This window comes from Heteronotia binoei, chromosome 21, assembly GCF_032191835.1.
Source record: "Heteronotia binoei isolate CCM8104 ecotype False Entrance Well chromosome 21, APGP_CSIRO_Hbin_v1, whole genome shotgun sequence".
NCBI lineage: Eukaryota > Metazoa > Chordata > Lepidosauria > Squamata > Gekkonidae > Heteronotia > Heteronotia binoei.
In genome coordinates this window covers 173,450,854-173,472,112 of record NC_083243.1, presented here as the reverse complement: position 1 = coordinate 173,472,112, position 21,259 = coordinate 173,450,854, and the positions used below count along the sequence as shown (strand labels likewise).

At 47.4% G+C, this 21,259-nt stretch overlaps 2 protein-coding genes across 2 annotated transcripts in view; one reads left to right on the top strand and one right to left on the bottom strand.

Moving 5' to 3' along the window:
* Positions 1 to 5,693, top strand: part of LOC132589054 (unconventional myosin-X-like) — a 124,946-nt gene extending 119,253 nt beyond the window's left edge. Inside the window, exons 39-40 of the mRNA XM_060261611.1 lie at positions 406 to 597; positions 3,221 to 5,693. Of these exons, the coding sequence (XP_060117594.1) occupies positions 406 to 597; positions 3,221 to 3,334 (306 nt within the window). The 3' untranslated portion in view covers positions 3,335 to 5,693. The remainder of the gene's footprint in view (positions 1 to 405; positions 598 to 3,220) is intronic.
* Positions 5,694 to 6,697: 1,004 nt separating this feature from the next.
* AIP (aryl hydrocarbon receptor interacting protein) lies at positions 6,698 to 18,707 on the bottom strand. The gene is made up of 6 exons (XM_060262458.1): positions 18,515 to 18,707; positions 14,730 to 14,909; positions 13,018 to 13,206; positions 12,357 to 12,533; positions 11,482 to 11,623; positions 6,698 to 11,012 (listed from the first exon to the last, which is right to left on the bottom strand). Exons 1-6 carry the CDS (start codon positions 18,611 to 18,613, stop codon positions 10,810 to 10,812), a joined length of 990 nt encoding a protein of 329 aa, XP_060118441.1. The 5' UTR covers positions 18,614 to 18,707; the 3' UTR covers positions 6,698 to 10,809.
* Positions 18,708 to 21,259: the final 2,552 nt, after the last annotated feature.

Below are 21,259 nucleotides of genomic sequence, written 5' to 3'. Positions count from 1 at the left end.
TCTTAGATGCAGCAATGCTTTGGCTGGAGAAAGTGTGGGAAAGCTGGGATGAACACAAGTTAGGTAACAGGAAACTTACTAGGCTGGAAGAAACTTTAAGTTTTGATCCTGCATGTGTCCTCCTAAGAAGTCCTGTGTAGTTTCACCTGCAGACCTCAAGTTCTTTTGCAAAGGTCTTTGCAGGAATCCCAGGCCTGGAAATCCTGGTATTTGGCTCTCATTTAATAGTTTACCTTAACTGTTAAAAAAATAAACTCAGTTTTATTCCACTGGGTAGAAGAGGGAGGTGGGGCTAAGCTGCTTGTGTGCATCCCCACCTACTCACTCACAGTGTTTGCTTCCAACCCGGTACTTCCCCAGTGACATTTTCTCCTTTTGCTAACCCTTCTGGCTTCTTTCTTGCAGTGTAAGGAAGGTGGCTTCCCAAATGATCTCTGGCTCAGTGTCAGCACAGAGAATGTGTCTGTGTACAAACGGGGGGACCCAAAGCCTCTGGAAACTTTCCAGTATGAACATATTGTCTTCTTTGGAGCTCCGCAGCCCAACACCTTCAAATTGACTGTGGATGAGAGAGAGATGTTCTTTGAAACCCCTCAGGTACGTATCATGCAAATCTAGGTTACAGCTGTGCACATTCACTTGGCAAGCACATAATGCAAGACTTTTCCCCCACCCCTGCTTGACCACTCAGTATTAGATTTTAAGATTATTATGATGATTGTTTTCCACTTGGGCTTACTTCTCCTAGCTATCCTTAATGCAGCAATCCGAGGAAATGCTGAATGTGAACTGTTCTTTAGACAGAAAATATGCTATTAAGACATCACAGGAAGTTTCCTATTGAGGCCCAAATCCTGTTTGGCTTTGGAGAAAGATTCCTGGATGTGACCTGTGTACTTTGCACATATGAAGTTAGGATCAGGACCACAGTGCATGTGGAGAAAGGGCTTCAACCTCCCCCCCCCCCCAGCTGTTTTCCCAGGCTGAATCAGTCCTGGAGGTGCTATTTAGGGAATTCCAATGGGCCAAATAGTACCCCCATGGGACATCTTCAGGTTGGGAAAATGATCGAAGTGGGAGGCTGAAGCCCCTCCTCTACATGCACTGTGGTTCTGATCCTAATTGGGCACATGCGGGAACTGAGGAGAACCCCTACCTGATTTGTAATTGTAGTCTGACGCCGGGTGGAAATCCAGACTCATCCCCTGAACTCGGTTAAGATGTGAAAGAGAAGAAACACAAGACACAAACGATACTTGGGAAATAACTGAACAATTCCTTAGGAGGCAGCAGGAAGATGCCCCTGCCATCTTTTCCTGTGGTCTTAAAGTGCTCTGGCTCAGCTAGGGATGCCAGCCTCCAGGTGGGACCTGAGGATCCCCTGGAATTAAAATTCATCTTCAGACTACAGAGATCAGTTCCCCTGGAGAAAATGAATGCTTTGAAGGTGCAGATTCCATGGCATTGTACCTCACTGAGATCCCTGTCCTCCTGAGGCTCCACCTCTCAATCTCCAGGAGTTTCCCAACCTGAATCTAGCAGCCCCCATCGCAACCCTGCCAGCTGCCAGGGGGACCTGGCAACTCTAGGCCCAGCCCTTCCGTTGTCACAGCCTTCTTCCTCTGACAGTTTTGCTGGTTAAAACTTGTAGCTTCTTATATACAGCACTGTTAATATTCAAAACACCTATGAGCTTTATCCTATCCTGTAAGATAAGTCACCAATAGTCCTATTTCCCAAACAGAAAGGAGGTTGGAGGAAATCATCTCGTGACACCACGGCTGATGGGTGTTGGAACGAGACTTAATTTAAAGAAATCCTTTTTTTTGTTAATGATGTTTATAATTCATCCATTGTTATTTCTAAGTACATTTGTGAAAACGTCCACATGAAAACAATACTACTGCCATTTACTTGTATACTCTTAGAAGAGGAATCCCTTCTCTGGTGTGAGAAACAAGAATTACTGCCAGTTTGGTGTAGTGGTTAAGTGTGCGGACTCTTATCTGGGAGAACCGGGTTTGATTCCCCACTCCTCCACTTGCACCTGCTGAAATGGCCTTGGGTCAGCCATAGCTCTGGCAGAGGTTGTCCTTGAAAGGGCAGCTGCTGGGAGAGCCCTCTCCAGCCCCACCCACCTCACAGGGTGTCTGTTGTGGGGGAGAGAGATAAAGGAGATTGTGAGCCGCTCTGAGACTCTTCGGAGTGGAGGGCGGGATATAAATCTAATATCTTCATCTACCTCACAGGGTGTCTGTTGTGGGGGGGAAGGTAAAGGAGATTGTGAGCCGCTCTGAGACTCTTCGAAGTGGAGGGCGGGATATAAATCCAATATCTTCATCAACCTCACAGGGTGTCTGTTGTGGGGGGGAAGGTAAAGGAGATTGTGAGCCGCTCTGAGACTCTTCGGAGTGGAGGGTGGGATATAAATCCAATATCTTCATCTACCTCACAGGGTGTCTGTTGTGGGGGAGGAAGGGAAAGGAGATTGTGAGCCGCTCTGAGACTCTTCGGAGTGGAGGGTGGGATATAAATCCAATATCTTCATCTACCTCACAGGGTGTGTTGTGGGCGGGGGGGGAGGAAGGTAAAGGAGATTGTGAGCCGCTCTGAGACTCTTCGGAGTGGAGGGCGGGATATAAATCCAATATCTTCATCTACCTCACAGGGTGTCTGTTGTGGGGAAGGAAGGGAAAGCAGATTGTGAGCCGCTCTGAGACTCTTCGGAGTGGAGGGCGGGATATAAATCCAATGTCTTCATCTACCTCACAGGGTGTCTGTTGTGGGGAAGGAAGGGAAAGGAGATTGTGAGCCGCTCTGAGACTCTTCGGAGTGGAGGGTGGGATATAAATCCAATATCTTCCTCTACCTCACAGGGTGTCTGTTGTGGGGGAGGAAGGTAAAGGAGATTGTGAGCCGCTCTGAGACTCTTCGGAGTGGAGGGCGGGATATAAATCCAATATCTTCTTCAATATCTTCTTCTTCTTACCTGCCACCCATAATTTTAGTATTCAAATAATTAACTTTCAGCTTTAAATGGCTGTTGCCCAGTTAATTAGGGCATCATTTTAATTATAAAACAATCTGATTAACGGACACTGCCGCTGTCTTTACAGCCCGGACGTTCATTATTTACAGATTCACACCCCACCTGCTTGGAGGCGGTATCAAGAACATGCAGCAATGAGGGTGACTGTCTCTTTCCCTCTCGTTTTATTAGGTGGGGGAGATCATTAAAATCATGAGAGCCTACATCAACATGATCGTGAAGAAATGCTGCAGCATCAAGTCAGCTACCAGCCTGGACAGCCGCGCAAGCATCTGGACGAGGTGATGAGGCTGAAGAGGACCTTTCGAAAAGACTCACGCCAAGTCCCAGCTGCGTTTGTAGCAAAGTTCCTTTTTTACAGAAACAAAACCCTTCTAACGTATTGCCTGACAGAGGCAAAACAGGACTCCGGTCCAGAGCATCCCTAGCGGCAGGTTTTGCTCCTCGGCCAACAGAATAATGAAGAATACTGTAGTTAGCTATCCCTAGGCCAGGGGTGGCCAACAATAGCTCTCCGGACATTTTTTGCCTACAACTCCCATCAACCCCCAGCCATGCTGGCTGGGGCTGATGGGAGTTGTAGGCAAAAAAAACATCTGGAGAGCTACTGTTGGCTGCCCCTGGCCTAGGCTGTTTGAGCCTGGACTTTCTTTGGATCCTCTCCTCTGAGGAAGACTCCGTTGCAAAGGCACAGAGAACTCCAGGAGGAAACACTGCCACCTTTCCCAGAGAGATCTAGACACTGTTTTGTGCAATAAAAGCAAGCAAGAAAAGGTGGAAAGGTGCTCCTGCCATTCAGTGAGCAAGATTTCTACACTGCAGATGAGATGATGGGTTCCAGTTACTTTTTCAGCCAAGCTTTGCAGGGGCAAAGACTGAGTTGCTTCGGTTTTGGTGGTGTTCCCTCGGGGATCAGCTGCTACTACTGAATGAACTTCTATTGGGATCCTCTCTGTTGGGGCCCTTACATTGTCAGAATTACCATCCCCGGGAGGCTCAGGTGGAACCAAATCACAAGGTTTCCCAAGCGATTACAGCTTAAGCATGAGGTTCTTGCTTGCTGTTAATGGAGAGTCACACCAAGGCTCAAACCTAGAGCTTTAAGAAAAAAACACCAGCTATCTCAAGGCTGGGTATGAAATGACTTGGCCTTCCCTGGATCTGTTCTTCCAAGATCACTGCAGAGGTGATTTCTTTAGGTGTATGATTAGGAAAGGTGCTGTGTACACTAAAAATTCTTTTATCTGATCAGGGAAGAAGATTCAGTCAGGTTTATGTGTATCCAATTGCAAAGAGGGGATGTGATGACTTCTGTCTGCCTCTTCCACTTGTAGCTCTGTGCAGGAGTTTGGGCTGGCATTGTGCTGCTTCTTTTGCACAGGTTGTTTTCCGTACCGCTGCTGTCACATCCAAGCGGAGGTAAAATGGAGGCTGGATGAATAGACTTCACCTATAGCAAGTTTCTTTAGAGCCCTTTGGTTTGCTTTAGAATCAGTTGTTTGTTTACCTTCTGCATTAAAATCAATTCTGCAGCAAACCCAAGGGGGGGGGAAATTCTGAAACCCAACACATGCAAAATAAGTACACTTATTTTTGCATGGTTGACTGTGCACTTTGTGACAGGAAAAGGCAACAGGGCTATGCAGAGTGCGAGTCCTGCCCCCCAAACCACTGGAAACCCTGCTCTGATGACTCCCTTACTTCTGAGATTTTACCAGTTCATTGCCCGCATTTTCTCAAACATTCCGGAAATTACTGAAAACGCTGATTCTCAGGATTCTGTTTATTGTGCCGACTGCCAAGTTTTGCATCCGTGGGATGTGACAGTGGAGTATGTACGGCCTTTCTGCCACAGTACAAAAAGCATCACCATTTCCTCCTTTAGGCAAACTTGTGAAGCAGTTCCCTTCCAGAACTCCAGGTAGAAAAAGCAGTCTGCCATCTCCAGTCCTCTATCAGGCCACCTTGGATTTCAATGCACCTCCCATCTTCCTCCAATAGAACCCAAAGAGCCTTTTTTGTCACAGGAAATGGTCCTCGACAAAGAATTTTTCCAATCAGGGATCTCTCCCCCCGCACCCCAAGAATGCAAATAAAATAGGACTGTACCTGTCTGAGGAAGTGGTCTGGACACATTTTCTATCACCTATCACCTTCATTACACACACCACCTCAATGCCACAGTAAAGATGGTTATTCTCATTGTGGCAAGTGCAGACCTACACCCAACTATCCTGTGCATGTTGTGTAGTTACAGAAGCCAGGCTGGACATAAACATCTCATCTCACTTTTATAGAGCTGTGACAGGGAAATACTGCCTTAAGACCTTGGTCTGAGTCACATTAAGACCTCCTTTTTTGTCCTTACCAGGTTAGGGAAGTGGAATGGAGACTTGGCCATGCCTGTGTGGTCTAAGATACAGACAAGAGCCTTCCCAGTCCACCCCACCCACCCACCCCATTCCTGGCCCTGTACTACTATGTCCTGGCCTCATGGGTGGCTGCAGGCAGCTGAAACCCAATTTGGGAATGTAACTTCCATTAGTACTATTGCAGAGGTCCTTCTGCTCTTTTGTTGTCGTCGTTTAATTTGTAACTGGCTTTACAAGATGAAGGTTTAATAAATTATTGGATTGCGTAATTATTTTTCCTTGGCGTCGGGTCTTCACTCATCCGCTTGGTTTGCGCTGAGCCTTCCCTGTGTAACAGCAGCCACGTATCTGGCCTTGTTATGTTATCAGCCAGCACCGGTAGCTTGTTGAGCTGGGCTCAGTTCGGGGAGGGGGAAACAAAACGTCTTCCCTGTGCTTAAATATGAATGTGTGTGTTACATGCCATCAACATGCTTCCGATTTATGGCAACACTATGAATTAATGACATCCAAAACGTCCTATGTTTAACAAACTTGCTCAGATCTTGTAAACGGAGGACCGTGGCTTCCTTGGTTGAGAAAAACTTGGGTGCGTAAATGACCTTGCAGCTAGGACCAATGTGGAATATCTTGTTCTCTGTTGCTTCAGAAGGCAAGTCTAGCCCCGATGGGCTTATAAGTGAGGTAGATTCCTAATGATGAGAAAGATTAAGACACTGGAATTAAGTATTTGAGGATGAGAGTGCTCTCCCTTGCTGGAGGTCCTTACTCTGATTTTATGACCGCTGCTTCTCACCATTTTCAAAAACAATCTGTGAGTCTGTGAGACTATAGCCAAATTATTTACCACAAACAGATTAGCAGAGGGAAAATACTACATGAGACAGCTGTCGCTCACAGGCTGCCCATTGGCCTCAACCATCTTGAGGGCTTTTATCTTATTTCCAATAATTCAAAAAGGGCTCCCCTTCCTTTGTAATGTTTCTGCCCTATTACTGAGCAAAGCAAGGAGAGCAGCCTGTAAGAAGCATCCATTTAACGGTGCATTAATCTTTCTTTGTAATCCTAGCAGCCCCGAGCAGGAGTTTGAATAGAATACAGGCTGTGTGCCAAAATGTTTAAGTGATTCCAACCACCTAATTGCATGTTTTCAATTCTTGGGAAAATTATAAATGTCCTGATCAATGGCAAGTCAGTGGTGATATCAAATAGACTCAGAGACGCACCACCATTTCCTCAGATTGCTACTAGGACATCAGAACAATTTCAAAATTGCTGCTTTTAAATCTTTTAATTCTTACGTTAACAAAAAAAATGGCTATACATATGGACAAGAAACACAGTCAAAAAGCTTTGTGCGGCTTTAGTTTTTGTTCCCCAAAGGTTGTTACAGATGGCCATGCTTGCATCCTGCCCTTGGTCTGCACTTAAAGTATGCAGAATGTCCAGGTGTTAGCCTGGTGAGACTGACAACACACATACACAGGTATGGTCCCCATGAGAACAGGCCCACTTTTCTAGCTCTAAAATAAATGCAACTCTAATCATTACAAAGGGTAGCAAAAGCCTTTCGTTACAGTGCTTGTGTTTGCAATCTGTTATACACAGCTTTGTGATATCTCTCCATCATTCTTCCTAAAAAGGACTCTGGATAGTAGGGTTCTGATTTGTACACATAGCTACTTAAATAAGTCATGCTGCACAAGACCCAGTGAAATGAACGGAAGCTGCTCAAGCACAAAAGCATGTTGCGACCACTTCTGCTGTTCCGTGCTCTGTTCAGATCTCTGCCCAGCCTAATTTACTCTATGGAATCAGAGCCTACTTTAGGCAGTACGCTCGAGGGCCACGCCAAGTGCCTCTTCTGCTTATTGTTGCTTTTTGGATTCACTGTGTTTCACTTGCAACTTCCTATGATACGTGTGCTCTCTCTGTCTCATGTTGCCTGCAGGAGGGCACGCCCAGACAGCGACAGGCTGCCTTTTAGAGTAGGCGCTGTAGTGCATAGGCAGGCAGGTGATGGATGCTGTGGACATCCCAGGCCATCTGTAAGAGAAATCCAGCTGTGCAACTTGACACTGACACAGCTGGCTCCACAAATTGACCCAAACAGCCATCTGGACCATTGGGATCCCCTGTTTTGGCTGAAGCATGGTTATGTGGCAGCAAAGGGGCAAACACAGCCCAACAAAACCCCAGACTGAATAATCTACTTTAAATGGATATAGAAATGGGAACAAGTTTAAAAAAAAAAAAAAACATGCACAGTTGCATTTGAAGATATATTTGAGAGGGAAAGGTAATGCCTCCACTTTGAAACAACACACTTTTTTGGGGGGGAAGGGGTGTTACATCAATGCACGTTGCATTTGTCAGCCCAGATAAAAGCATGGCTAAATTTACGAACCTCGTATCACCACAGCCCTGCCGTAGAAGCTACCGAAGCACACTACTTTAGAAAGTTCACAGCGAACAGCACTGGAGGTTCTTCACTTGTTGGCTGCTCAAACTAAGCTGTGGCAACAGTTGTGTAACACACAGGGGCAAAATAATGGCTTCATCTTGCAGCCAGCGGATCAGGTGGTAGACAATATCGCGCAGCAACGTGGGTGAGCTGACAGGGAGAAGGTCCGATTTTGCTGCTCTGAGGGGGCTGTTGCACGCGACAGAGCTTTACTCTACAAAAATGTTTTGACGTACGTTAAGCACTCTCGAGTCTCACGGATTTCAGTGCCAGAGTTGAGCGTGTACACGTACGTCTTCTGCTGAACTCTCTCCCTTTGAACTCAGTCCAGTTGAGAAGTTATTAACACCAACTGGATCGTGCCACTTTTTAAAAAGTGAGTTGGCTTCATTCACGCAGCATGAAAGCAGCCATTTGTGTCACCGAACCGTTACTGGAGGGGGAGGGGCAGACTAGGCTTCCGAAAGTCTCAGCGCTGCTAGTCAAGGATCACGGGGGGCTGCATGAAAAAGCTGGGAGCAAGGCTGTGCAGGAAGAAGGCAGAAACAGTTGTGTCCCCTCTTCCCCTCCTGGCCCAATAACATACACCTCTGGAACTTTCAGCTGGTTTAACACTTCTGTCCCTGAGACACTTTTGCCACGACTGCCCGCTCTCACCCAGTTTACTTCAGCACCCCCCCCCTCCCTCCCTCTCTTTCTCCCTGCCCAAGGCTGAAGTGGCTAAAGAAGGCAGGGAAAAGGTGTCTATAGAAGCAGCAGCTCAGGCTTTCTAAACTGGTGCAACAGAAAACAGGTACGCCAAGGCAGAAAGCTGTCATCGAGCCTGGACCAAAGAGTTGCCAGGGAATACCACTTGAAAAATTAATCTCTGGGTGGGGAGGGGAAAGCTAGGAAAGGAAAGGTGTGTATATTTGTCTGTATGTGTGTGGCAGGCATCTGAAACAAGTGCCCCTGAGATCAACATTGCTGCAGGTAAAGAGGTCCCAAACACCATCTTGATCACTACTGTTATTTCCAACGGGCCTCATCAAACAAAGAAGAGTAAGCCTGGAAATCATCTCCCCACAGCATGGACTATACAGTCTCCAGTCAGCTCAATAGTCTTTACATCCCCCAATTGCCCAGCATGACCCCTCCCCCGACAATGTGTGGGCACAGGACCATATGCAAAAGAGTGATCCACATCCAGAAACCTGTTCCAGGATGCAAGCAGTCCATAGCGGACTGGGTTAGGGGCCTTTCCTATTGAGGAATGCACTGGGCAAATAGCTTCTGCACACTAACCTTGTTTCTCTTAGGTCCCGTTTCCATATGAGAAACACTGCATCTGTGCCAAATAACCATCACATTTTGCCAGGAAGGAAATGATTCTACCACTGAAACCTCCATAGCAGCTGATAACAACAGAGAAAAGGATGCCTCTATTGAGCACTGTTCTCTTGGTCCCTCCTTGGACAAGCCACTGGTGCAAACAGAGACCGCTAGCATGAAAAATATCTGAGCTGTTCCACGTGGCTGAGATTTCATAGGAAGCATGGAAGAGAGAGATCCTGTAGCACACTTAGCCCCCCCTAATCTTGGAGGGAGAAATGTACTGTACAGAAAGGTACTGTGGAAAGCTTGACACTTCGGATACCTATGGGAGCCTTCCTTAGCTGTTTGCTCCTAAGGCCTGAATTCAGACAAAGGAAGAAGAGCCTGAAGTCTGTTGGTGTTCCTGACTACTTTGCCACGTTTGTTCCTGGAGGCGTTGCGATTTCCAGAAATCACAGAACTTTTCTCTCCCTTGAGCACCGAAAGGCCCAAACTACAAGTGAGAGGCTCAATGAAGAGACTTATCTTTGGCAGATGCAATAGCAGAGGAACCACAACTACTGCAGCTCCTTCCAGCCCTAGATCTGAAACGGCAACCAGTTTAAAGACTTCTGGCGACAAAAGGGAACACTGACAGTTCTCATCACACCAGGTAACTAGGGGCTGGCATTAGGCAGGGGCTCCTGACCTTTGCCATACATGGAACCACCCATCATTGTCATCCTCCCCTGGCTAAAATAATCAAAAAGCCATATTAGAAATGCAGAGACTGGCAAGGGTGGCCAATACAGCCATCCCAGCCTGGGCTTAGAAACGACGACTCTGGGTGCTTTTTCTGAGACTCAACTTGGCCACAGCACCGACCATTTTGTTTTATCTTTCTTATCCACCCATAAAGAAACTCTGGAAGCTTCCTCCACGAATGAGTATCTGGATACCAGGGCATGCTCCCACACAGTAATGAGCAAGAAACGGGCAACATAACCAATCTGGCACACACTCGTGTATGTGGTGCATGCATGTGTTGACAGCAGTGGAGGGGGAAGGGGAAGAGTACTACAGGAAGCACTGATCACTTCTGCACACCCCACATGCTAAATGGTCACCCCAGTGCCTCCTGCTGGCACCACACAGTCTTGTGGCCAAAGAAAAAAATGACTGCAGAGACGAGCTAGAGCATTCATGCTTCCAAACAGCAGAATGGGAAGCCTTAGCATAGATAAGAAATCCATACCAATTTGCCTCTGGCACCAGTTTGGGAAGTAACCAGGGGGGGGAAAGGCACCAAGTATGGCGCAACAAGATAAATAATCTCTTCTGGGGGTAACACAGAGGCATACATCAAACCTGACAGATGCACTCTTGGTAAGCTTTGTCCACCTCCTTTGACTTGGATAATCAGAAAGACTTCCCATGCCCATTCCCCTGCTTACTTTGGCAGCAGCAAACAGGACTATATGCACAAAGATGACAAGAAAGGCCAGCTCCTTCAGCATCTCTATAGGCAGTAATTACCTGCTGGCCCTTACTGCTGTCAAAGAACCACACAGTCCATTTATGCTGTCTTGCACTTGGGTACTGATGGCAAAGCCTGAGCTGCAGCGTGGCTACTAGGAGAAGATGCCTTTGAAACGGGTCTTGTCCTCATCATCTTTCTGACGCAAGCGGCTTTCCAGGCTGCGCAGCTCCCGTGCAACCACAGGCCCCAGTGATGGATCCAGCTGCAACACTTTGGCAAAGTCAGCCTGAGCTTCAGTCGCATTCCAAACGGCTGCGTGGGCCTTGGCTCTTTTGAAGTAGGCCTTGACATTATCTGTGGAGACAGGAAGCCTTAGAGTAGTGAACGCCGGCTCCATATACCTCACAGCCTGGCCTGTTCATCTAGAACTTTTTACAGTTCTCTCCCACCACCCCCAGTTCTGTACTCGAGACTCTACAACCAGCATACAGACTCTACAACTGACCTACACAGACAGTCCTTTCAGTCTCCCAGCCATCTAATATATTAATCCAGCACTGTGACCAGTGTTCCTTCTGAGTTAGTGTGAGCTAGCTCAGATATTTAGCCTCCAGCTCACATATTTTTGTCTTAGCTCAGGAAGAATGTCTCCAAAGCACACTAATTTATGCAGTAGCTCACAACTTTAATGCCAGCAGATCACAAAGTAGAATTTTTGCTCAAAAGACTCTGCAGCTTAGAGAGAACATTGATTGTGACCCCTTTCCATTTGCCCACAGTGATTTCCCTGGTACCATTCTGTACAGCCAGTCAAATGCCTTACCTTCGTATTTGTTGAGAATGGAAGAGCAGTGATCCAGCACCTCATAGTATTCCTCGCTCAGAAGCTTACACTGACAGTAATTTAGCAGTAAAGGGGTGATCTGTTGATCCAGCTGGATCCAGTCGGGGGATCCTGGTTGCTCCTAGGAGGGCAGAAGGAGCATGAGGCAAAACTGGCTCTTTGCAAGGTGCTCCCTGTACATGAGAACAGGTATAGATTGGATCCAGGCACAGCCTGACATGATCACGACTGCTGACTCCCTATAAATGAATGGCAGTGTGGCATGGGAAGATGGGAAGGAGAAACAAAGCCTTTTCCACACCTTCACTCACTTTTGTTAATTGCTCTTCTGCTGCATGGGTAACATCCAGTCTTGAACATCATTAGCCCAAGATGGCACTGCCAAAGAATTCACACAGCTTGGTCAAAGCCAATGCTGCCCATAGGGCCAACAGGCTGTAGGCCAGCCTAGAAATAAGGCAAAGGACGTACAATCTGGTCAGAGCAGAAGCCAACTCAAAGGATGCTAGGGATGCTCTTTGGCCTTTGGCAGCTGCTCGTACATGGGGTCTACAAGCTGAGGCAAAGGAAGGTCTCCTGGAAGCTCTGCCATTGGCCTAGTGCTGGCTGAGGGATGAGGGAACTCTAGCAGGAATTGTTCTCCATATGTTTATGTTAACTACTCCTGGTTATTAACACAAATTGCCAACCCGCATCTATATCCAGTGCAAGTGAGAAGGGACTCCTGTTTTATCTAGTTGACAACCCACACAATAAATTTACATTTATCCCACGAGCATCTCAACAAAGGGTACCCAGGCCAAAAAGGTTATTCTCCTTGGGACAGGTGGATTGCGCGACATGCCTTCAGTCACCTTCATCTGCAGGTTTTTGAGGCAAGCGATGGCATCATAGTACTTGGCAGCAGCCTCCTGCACCTTGCCTTGCTTGTAGAGCTCATTGCCCTCCTGGTGGATCAGGGGCACCGCCTTCATCTTCTCCTCATCTGACATGGCCCAAGGATCCTGGCGATAGGAGCCCAGGCCCTCCACCTGCAAAGGCACGATGGTCACACACTTGGTCAGACCACAGGGGCAAAACCAAAAAAAAAGTTAAAAATATCTCAAGAACCAATCTGACCATGAACTCTGTTCTCTTCAGGCCCCAGCTAAGAGATGGAAAGTACTGTCTCAGAATGACACTCAAAACTTGGGGAACCAAGAGTGCCAACTTGAGGGCTGTCATTAACCCATAAAGTTTCTTCTTCACCTCTGCATTATCACAGACAACCTACTTCCTCTCCACTTGCAGCTCAGCCCCTTTAAAAAGATAGCTGAAACGTATCTGGTCCTCAGCCAAAACCCCAGAGGCTAAGAGAGAATGCAGTCATCTACCTTGTCACTCGATGGACACCTGCTTCTCCTCCCTTCTGCACCATTCTTATACCCACACAGAGGAGATTCTAAAGTAAACCCAGTTCCGTCCCTGTTGTCATTCTGTCAGTCCCAAGGGCCGTCTCCATTCCTTCCCCCTCACCTTGAGCATCTCGATGGCAAAGATGAGAGGCCGGGGATTCTGCTGGAGCTCATCAAGGTCCGGGTAACCAAGCGAGTGATGCTCATGCATCTGAGCAATGCCACAGCAGTGTCGCTGCCCCTCCAATGGGTCTTTCCCCGCTGCAATGTTTCTCAAGCTCTTTGACACTGTTGGGTATAACACTACATGCTGGGTGGTACAAAAAAAAAAAAAAGGAGGGAGTCACAGTTAGAGCCCTTCTTGTTGGGGAGAAGGAACTCTTTCAAGGAAAAACTGTTTGCTCAGGAAGGAAGAGAACTGTTTCAGAAGTGGCACATTGTGCTGGAAAGCTGGACTGCTTCTCTCCACACACTGGCTGCTAATTCACTTCCAGACACAATTCAAGATATTGGTTCTAAAGCCCAAAATGGTCTAAGAATCCAGAATATTTGGGAGGGCCACCTCCTGTATGAACCTGCCAATAATTAAGCAGGTTTCTTTAAACGGCTGAAGGAATGAGATGATAATGTAATAATGTAAACAGGTAACTGACTTCATTTTCTTAGTGCTAAATTTAAGTTACTTTGGTGCTGAAAATATTTTATCTAAGTTACATAAGTCCACCTTTCCCACAGAGACTCAAGGCAATTTATACCCTATAGGTCAATAGGATCAACAGGACAATAAACAACGCAACAGAATCTTGATTGCAGAAATCTGAATGAAGTTGAATTAAAGCATCAACATGACACATTAAACAATGCAGAAATTATATAGCGGGATCACACTGACATCAACAGACAGTACATGCTATACACATTAGTATGGCCCACAGTCCCTATCCCTTTACCAAAACACCCTTCTGAACCATTTCATTATGGTACAGTCCTATTGCCTGTGTAAAGAAAGCCATCCTGAATCATTTAGTCCAGTGCAACTCTGCTGCCTGTGCAGAAAAGCCCTCTTGAATAATTCAGTTCTGCATGATTTGTGGGAATTCAGGAGGGGAATCTTCCTGACCTTATCAGGCAGGTCATCACACAAAAGAGAAACCGCAACAGAGAATGCACACGTATAGGCAACTGTTGATTCTGCCCATTTGACACCAGCAGCACACCCTGCTCATGGTGGAGTATAAAGAGAGGTACGGTCCTGCAGACAGGAGGGACCAAGGTCATGAAAGACCTCATATATGATAGCCAAGCTGCACTGCCCCAAATTCTCCTGTATTGGATCTGTATTAAAAAGGAAAACTGGCTTTGTTTCTTTATCTATAGCCCACTTTTCCTGTGTTCAAGGCAGATAACGAATAGTAGTCAACAAATACCAGACAGAAATTTTATGAGTGTTCTCTTAAACAGCTTATAATTTGAATCATCTCATTCTTTCAACTCTGAGATCTTATCACACACTGCCACACACTTTTCACACTTATAAGCTACAAAACTGATTTTTTTTAATAAATTAAGATTTCTTGGACTGTATAATGACAAAAATAAAATGCAGTGCTTGTGTGGAATTACATTCAAGTTTTACATTCAATTCTGAAAGTTAGGCATAGTATCATAATTCACGTATACAGCCCTTTTGCTATGCAAATTCTTTATGGCATCCGTTCTCGCACACTACGAAACGGGCCACTATTATTTGACGCTTGGGAAACTGAGGTAGAATGACCATCCAGAAAGACACAAGACCACCCAACCTGTTTCTCATACAGCAGTGGAAATTACCTTCGCGTCACACAGAAACTCAGCCAGCTCTCCCTCCCGCATGGTGCACAAGATGGTTTCCCAGACAGGCAGCTTGAACTTCTTGCCAACGATGAGCTCCATGGGTTTGCCTCGTGTACGACTGTCATCTAAGACCTGCTGGTCTGGGCTGCAGAGCAGTGTGCGGTAATGGAAGGTAGCCTGAAGATTACAGGAAGCAGAACTGTTGGATCGGGCAGCCCCTACCATTGCTGCTTTTCCGGGCACAGTGGAACACCAGAGTCAGATGATCAGCTAGACTGTGTATGATAGTGATGAATGCCCAAAGGTGTGAAACTAGAGTTTCATGTCATCTTCACTAGCACAGATGTTAACCGAGCTTCCAACACAGCAGTCAACTATGATAACAAGTCTACTTTATTTGCATCTCACCCTTCCTCCAAAACGGTCAGGGTGGTGTGTGTGAACCTCCCCTTCTCTGTTTTATAATCACAATAACACTGTGAAGAAAGTTAGATTAACAGAGACTGCCCCAAGGACACCAAGGGAGCTGTATGGCAGAGTGCAGATCCTAGTCTAACATTAACCCTTCCACCACACTGACTCTCCATGTCAGACTATACAAGCTAATAGAGCCCTGATACTATGAACTTAAGAGTTTGTGGATATTTAAATTCATTCCCCTTCATCAATGTAACTTATTAACTCAATCTTACTGCAAATATATCTATTTCAATCAAAGCAAAAACAAATCAGCTCATCTATCCATTCATGCCTGTGAGTGTACAGCCTGAGCAGCAAGTCTCACAAAGAGCTTGCCCAAAAGCTATAGGTATTCCTGGAACAAGTAAAGACTAGGCTGTGAGTGACAAGAATCACTTCTTATTAAGTCTCTGTCTCTAGTTCCATTCAGGCTTCTTATAAACCTTGCACAGCAGAGAATAATTGGAAGAGGGAACGGTAGAAATTAAAACTGGAGACTAGTTGTAATAAATAAGGTGACCAGAAGAAAAGGAAGAAAGGACACCAGTAGATTTAAAAGTTAATGTAGAAATTCAGAATTGCAGACAACTGGGCTTGAAAAGCTGGCTTCTCTAATCACTGCTGCACTGTGAAAGAAAAAGAATCATGAAGATTGCTTTTTCTGCCAGATTATGTGGATTAATTTATATGCTATTAATGGCATCTATTTAATCCAGGGGAGATCCTATTTAATCCACAGATCTGGATTACAAAATCTACAAATCCCTTCCAATTGCTTTTACTAGAGGAACGTAAGTGACGTTCTGGGGGCAGCTTTTGTGCTTTGCATCTGATACTGTTTGAGGAAAAACATGAACACACCAAAAAATGCCCAAATACAGCTGTGGGAACATACAGACCATCTAAATCTGCCCTAGTATCTGCAACACTACTCCTGTCTGCTTCCTCCAACTCGGTAACAACTGTATCCATCCTTTCTGACTGGAATAGTGGAAACAGCTGGAATCCTTTAACTCTTTCATTTAATGCTATTTTCACCAAAGGCTGCTTTCCCCTTCTCTATGCAAGGCCTGGTTAACACCTGTAGGAGAATGAGGTAGCAGAATGCTGAGGCAGCCACATTGGCTGTGATCACACACACTAAATAGTGGACTTTCAATGCACTTTACAACTGGATTTTACTGTGTGAACTGGCAAAACCCAGTTGCAAAGTGGATTGAAAGTGCATTTTTTAGCATATGTGATCACAGCCATTGCCTCCCAGCAGTTTCAAAGGAAGATTCCAGCTCACAATGTTCCTCTGCAAACAAACTTTCTGCAGACAGAAAACGAACAGAGGAGGGAGAGAGAGGTTTGTTATGCTAGCTTTCTATCTGCAGGCAGCTTTCAACCAGGGGGACATTCCAAAACGTATCCGCTTTCTAAAGTAGTACCGACTCATTCTCTCATGGCTTAACCAAAGTTCAGCTGGGAGTAATTCCCACGCTGGTTCCACAGACAGAACTACTAACAAGTGAAGCTTGCCAGTGGTCCACAGAACTATCAGTTTGATCAACAGCCCCCGTGCCATTAAAAGGTTTTCGATTTCCCATTTCCACACAATACTTTATCAAGGCGGTAGGGCTTTTTTTCTCCTGGGCCTAAGAGACTAGAACTCACACTTCATCCAGGAGGAGACACTAACTACGTTACATGCGAACCCCCAACTCCGAAAGTAAATCCAAGAAAAGGCTGCTGTCACACACGCTAAATAATGCACTTTCAATCCAGTTTGGTGTAGTGGTTAAGTGTGCGGACTCTTATCTGGGAGAACCGGGTTTGATTCCCCACTCCTCCACTTGCACCTGCTAGCATGGTCTTGGGTCAGCCATAGCTCTGGCAGAGGTTGTCCTTGAAAGGGCAGCTGCTGTGAGAGCCCTCTCCAGCCCCACCCACCTCACAGGGTGTCTGTTGTGGGGGAGGAAGGTAAAGGAGATTGTGAGCCGCTCTAAGACTCTGTCCTTGAAAGGGCAGCTGCTGTGAGAGCCCTCTCCAGCCCCACCCACCTCACAGGGTGTCTGTTGTGGGGGAGGAAGGGAAAGGAGATTGTAGGCTGCTCTGAGCCTCTGTCCTTGAAAGGGCAGCTGCTGTGAGAGCCCTCTCCAGCCCCACCCACCTCACAGGGTGTCTGTTGTGGGGGAGGAAGGGAAAGGAGATTGTAGGCCGCTCTGAGCCTCTGTCCTTGAAAGAGCAGCTGCTGTGAGAGCCCTCTCCAGCCCCACCCACCTCACAGGGTGTCTGTTGTGGGGGAGGAAGGGAAAGGAGATTGTAGGCTGCTCTGAGCCTCTGTCCTTGAAAGGGCAGCTGCTGTGAGAGCCCTCTCCAGCCCCACCCACCTCACAGGGTGTCTGTTGTGGGGGAGGAAGGGAAAGGAGATTGTAGGCCGCTCTGAGCCTCTGTCCTTGAAAGGGCAGCTGCTGTGAGAGCCCTCTCCAGCCCCACCCACCTCACAGGGTGTCTGTTGTGGAGGAGACGATAAAGGAGATTGTGAGCCGCTCTGAGCCTCTGTCCTTGAAAGGGCAGCTGCAGTGAGAGCCCTCTCCAGCCCCACCCACCTCACAGGGTGTCTGTTGTGGGGGAGGAAGGGAAAGGAGATTGTAGGCCGCTCTGAGACTCTGTCCTTGAAAGAGCAGCTGCTGTGAGAGCCCTCTCCAGCCCCACCCACCTCACAGGGTGTCTGTTGTGGGGGAGGAAGGGAAAGGAGATTGTGAGCCACTCTGAGCCCTCTCCAGCCCCACCCACCTCACAGGGTGACTGTTGTGGGGGAGGAAGGGAAAGGAGATTGTGAGCCGCTCTGAGACTCTTCGGAGTGGAGGGCGGGATATAAATCCAATATCTTCTTCTAATCCAGTTCTAATGTCCTTTCCAACTGGATTTTGCCAGTTCACACAGTAAAATCCAGTTGGGAAGTGCAATGAAAGCGGATTGAAAGAGCATTCTTTAGTGTGTGCGATCACAGCCCTGGATGAAAACCCCGAATACTGCACGCCTCCAAACACTACCCAATGACTCCGCCCTTGAACCGCATAGACCATCTCAACCCAGTCTCTTGAGTATTAACCAACCCTATCTTCCGGGCCAGGGAAATTAGACACACGCACCCCCAACACCGATTAAAGGGATTATACCCAATTTGCAAGCTTCCCAATCCCTCCCCAGCCGCGCAAGGCACGAGGCGCTTCCGCCGGCCAATGTGTCATCGGCGAATAGCCGCGCATGCGCGTTCCCCCGGGCCGGTTCCGTTACCTTAGCCCTGATTAAAAGCGCGCACAAATTTTGGTCACCTTGGTCCCGTCCTGGTAATCGGGAAGCTCTCCTCGGCCTTCCTGCACGACCCGCTTTTGGATCCCATCTGCCCGGAGCTTCGCGATCAGGTCCGCCATGATGGCGCCTCAACTGATCTCTGGGCCAGCGCGATCTTCGGCTTGTTTCGGAAATCCTCGGGTACTTCCGTATCCGACCTCGGACTCGTTGACTAAACGTCAGTCTAAAGGGGATGGGGTGCAGCAGCTGGAAGGGAGTCGTGGAAGCTGGTAGAGGCGCTCGTATAGCGGGGGCACCTGCGGTCCAAACAGACCTGCGTTATATTTGGAGAGTAAAATCCAGTTGCGGCTGCCGCATTTATCTTTTTTTTTGTCACCCCAACCTTATCCTTGCATTAAAAATCCCAGAAACTGTGCGTCCAATGCTTTTCTTGTGCCACCTTCTGGCTGGAGTCTACTACAAACATTGCCAGCCTCCAGGTGGTTGCCAACCTCCAGGTGGTGACTGGAGATTTCTGTGTTTATAAGCTCTGTATTTATAATCCTATGAGATCAGTTCACCTGAAGAAGATAAGAAGAAGAAGAAGATATTGGATTTATATCCCGCCCTCCACTCCAAAGAGTCTCAGAGCGGCTCACAATCTCCTTTACCTTCCTCCCCCACAACAGTCACCCTGTGAGGTGGGTGGGGCTGGAGAGGGCTCTCACAGCAGCTGCCCTTTCAAGGACAGAGGCTCAGAGCGGCCTACAGTCTCCTTTCCCTTCCTCCCCCACAACAGACACCCTGTGAGGTGGGTGGGGCTGGAGAGGGCTCTCACAGCAGCTGCCCTTTCAAGGACAGAGGCTCAGAGCGGCCTACAGTCTCCTTTCCCTTCCTCCCCCACAACAGACACCCTGTGAGGTGGGTGGGGCTGGAGAGGGCTCTCAGAGCAGCTGCCCTTTCAAGGACAGAGGCTCAGAGCGGCTCACAATCTCCTTTATCGTCTCCCCCACAACAGACACCCTGTGAGGTGGGTGGGGCTGGAGAGGGCTCTCAGAGCAGCTGCCCTTTCAAGGACAGAGGCTCAGAGTGGCCTACAGTCTCCTTTCCCTTCCTCCCCCACAACAGACACCCTGTGAGGTGGATGGGGCTGAGAGGGCTCTCACAGCAGCTGCGCTTTCAAGGACAACTTCTGCCAGAGCTATGGTTGACCCAAGGCCATTCCAGCAGGTGCAAGTGGAGGAGTGGGGAATCCAACCCGGTTCTCCCAGATAAGAGTCCGCACACTTAACCACTACACCAAACTGGCTATCCCAAACCTGGATAAAAAGGCTGCTATGGAAGGTGGACTCTTTGGCATTATAACTTGAAGAATTCCCTCCCCAAACCACCACATCTTTAAGTTCCGTCTCCCAAATCTCCAGGAATTTCCTAACCCGGAGCTGGCAACCCTAGACATACCCTTGTCTCTGCCGCTAACAAACAGCACAAAACAGATTACATTAGGATTTTACATCATGTCCTGAAGCTGCTTCTCTTTTGGGGTTGGGGGGGGGGGATGTCTGTATAACATTCAGCCAGAAGCATTCTGGAGAACATGAAAGCTTACATGGTTATGTTTGTGTCCAGCGTCGCCTTTAAGACCAACAAAGTTTAATTCTGGTTATAAGCTTCCATATGCATGCACACTTCATCAGATACCTGATGCCAGGCCTCGGATTCAGTGGGAGCTCACAGGAGCACAGCTCCTGAACCTTTCTGAGAGTTCCACCTCCTACTCCTGAGAGTTCCACCTCCTTGTCCATTGAATAGTATGTGCAGCTGCATAACAATCCCTGGATGAGGACCACCTATTTTTCTACAAGAAGAAGATGAAGATGAAGAAGATATTGGATTTATATCCCGCCCTCCACTCCGAAGAGTCTCAGAGCAGCTCACAATCTCCTTTCCCTTCCTCCCCCCCAACAGACACCCTGTGAGGTGGGTGGGGCTGAGAGGGCTCTCACAGCAGCTGCCCTTTCAAGGACAACCTCTGCCAGGGCTATGGCTGACCCAAGGCCATTCCAGCAGGTGCAAGTGGAGGAGTGGGGAATCAAACCCGGTTCTCCCAGATAAGAGCACACTTAACCACTACACCAAACTGGCTCTCCTTCTCTATGCAAGGCCTGGTTGACACCTGTAGGAGAAGGTGAAACGATCCCTGCCTGATGCATACCTGATTCCTCATGTATCTTATTAAGTATGCATGCAAACTTCTTGCTTATACCCAGAATTAAAGTTTGTTGTTCTTAAAGATGCCACTGGATTCAAACTTTGCTCTATTGCTTCAGATCAACCGGCTACCCACCTGAAACAGTTGTTTGGTTTTGGTTGACCCTAATAAAAGGTATTGTGTGGATTGTATTCTCTGAGATTGTATTCTCTGCACATTGTTGTTTTCCCGGGAGAGTAGGAATCTCCAGACATTCAGCAAATGTGTACCAGCCTTGAGTTTTTAAAGTTGTTGAGGTATATTCAATTCAAGATGCTGGTTTTGACCTTCAAAGCTGTATATGGTGAAGGACCTCCTAACCAGTTATAAACCTGCCAAATAGTCTTCTTTAGAGGCCTTGTTTGCATCGCCTGCCTTCTGAGATTAGGCAGATGGCAACCGGGAGAATGTGGTCTCACTAAGTCATGGCACCAAAGCTCTGGAACTCAATTCAGATATTTATTTGTCCCCTTCTCTTGCCATCTTCCCCCAATGGGGAAGTTTGTTTTGTTTAGCTTTCCCTCTGATCCCTCCT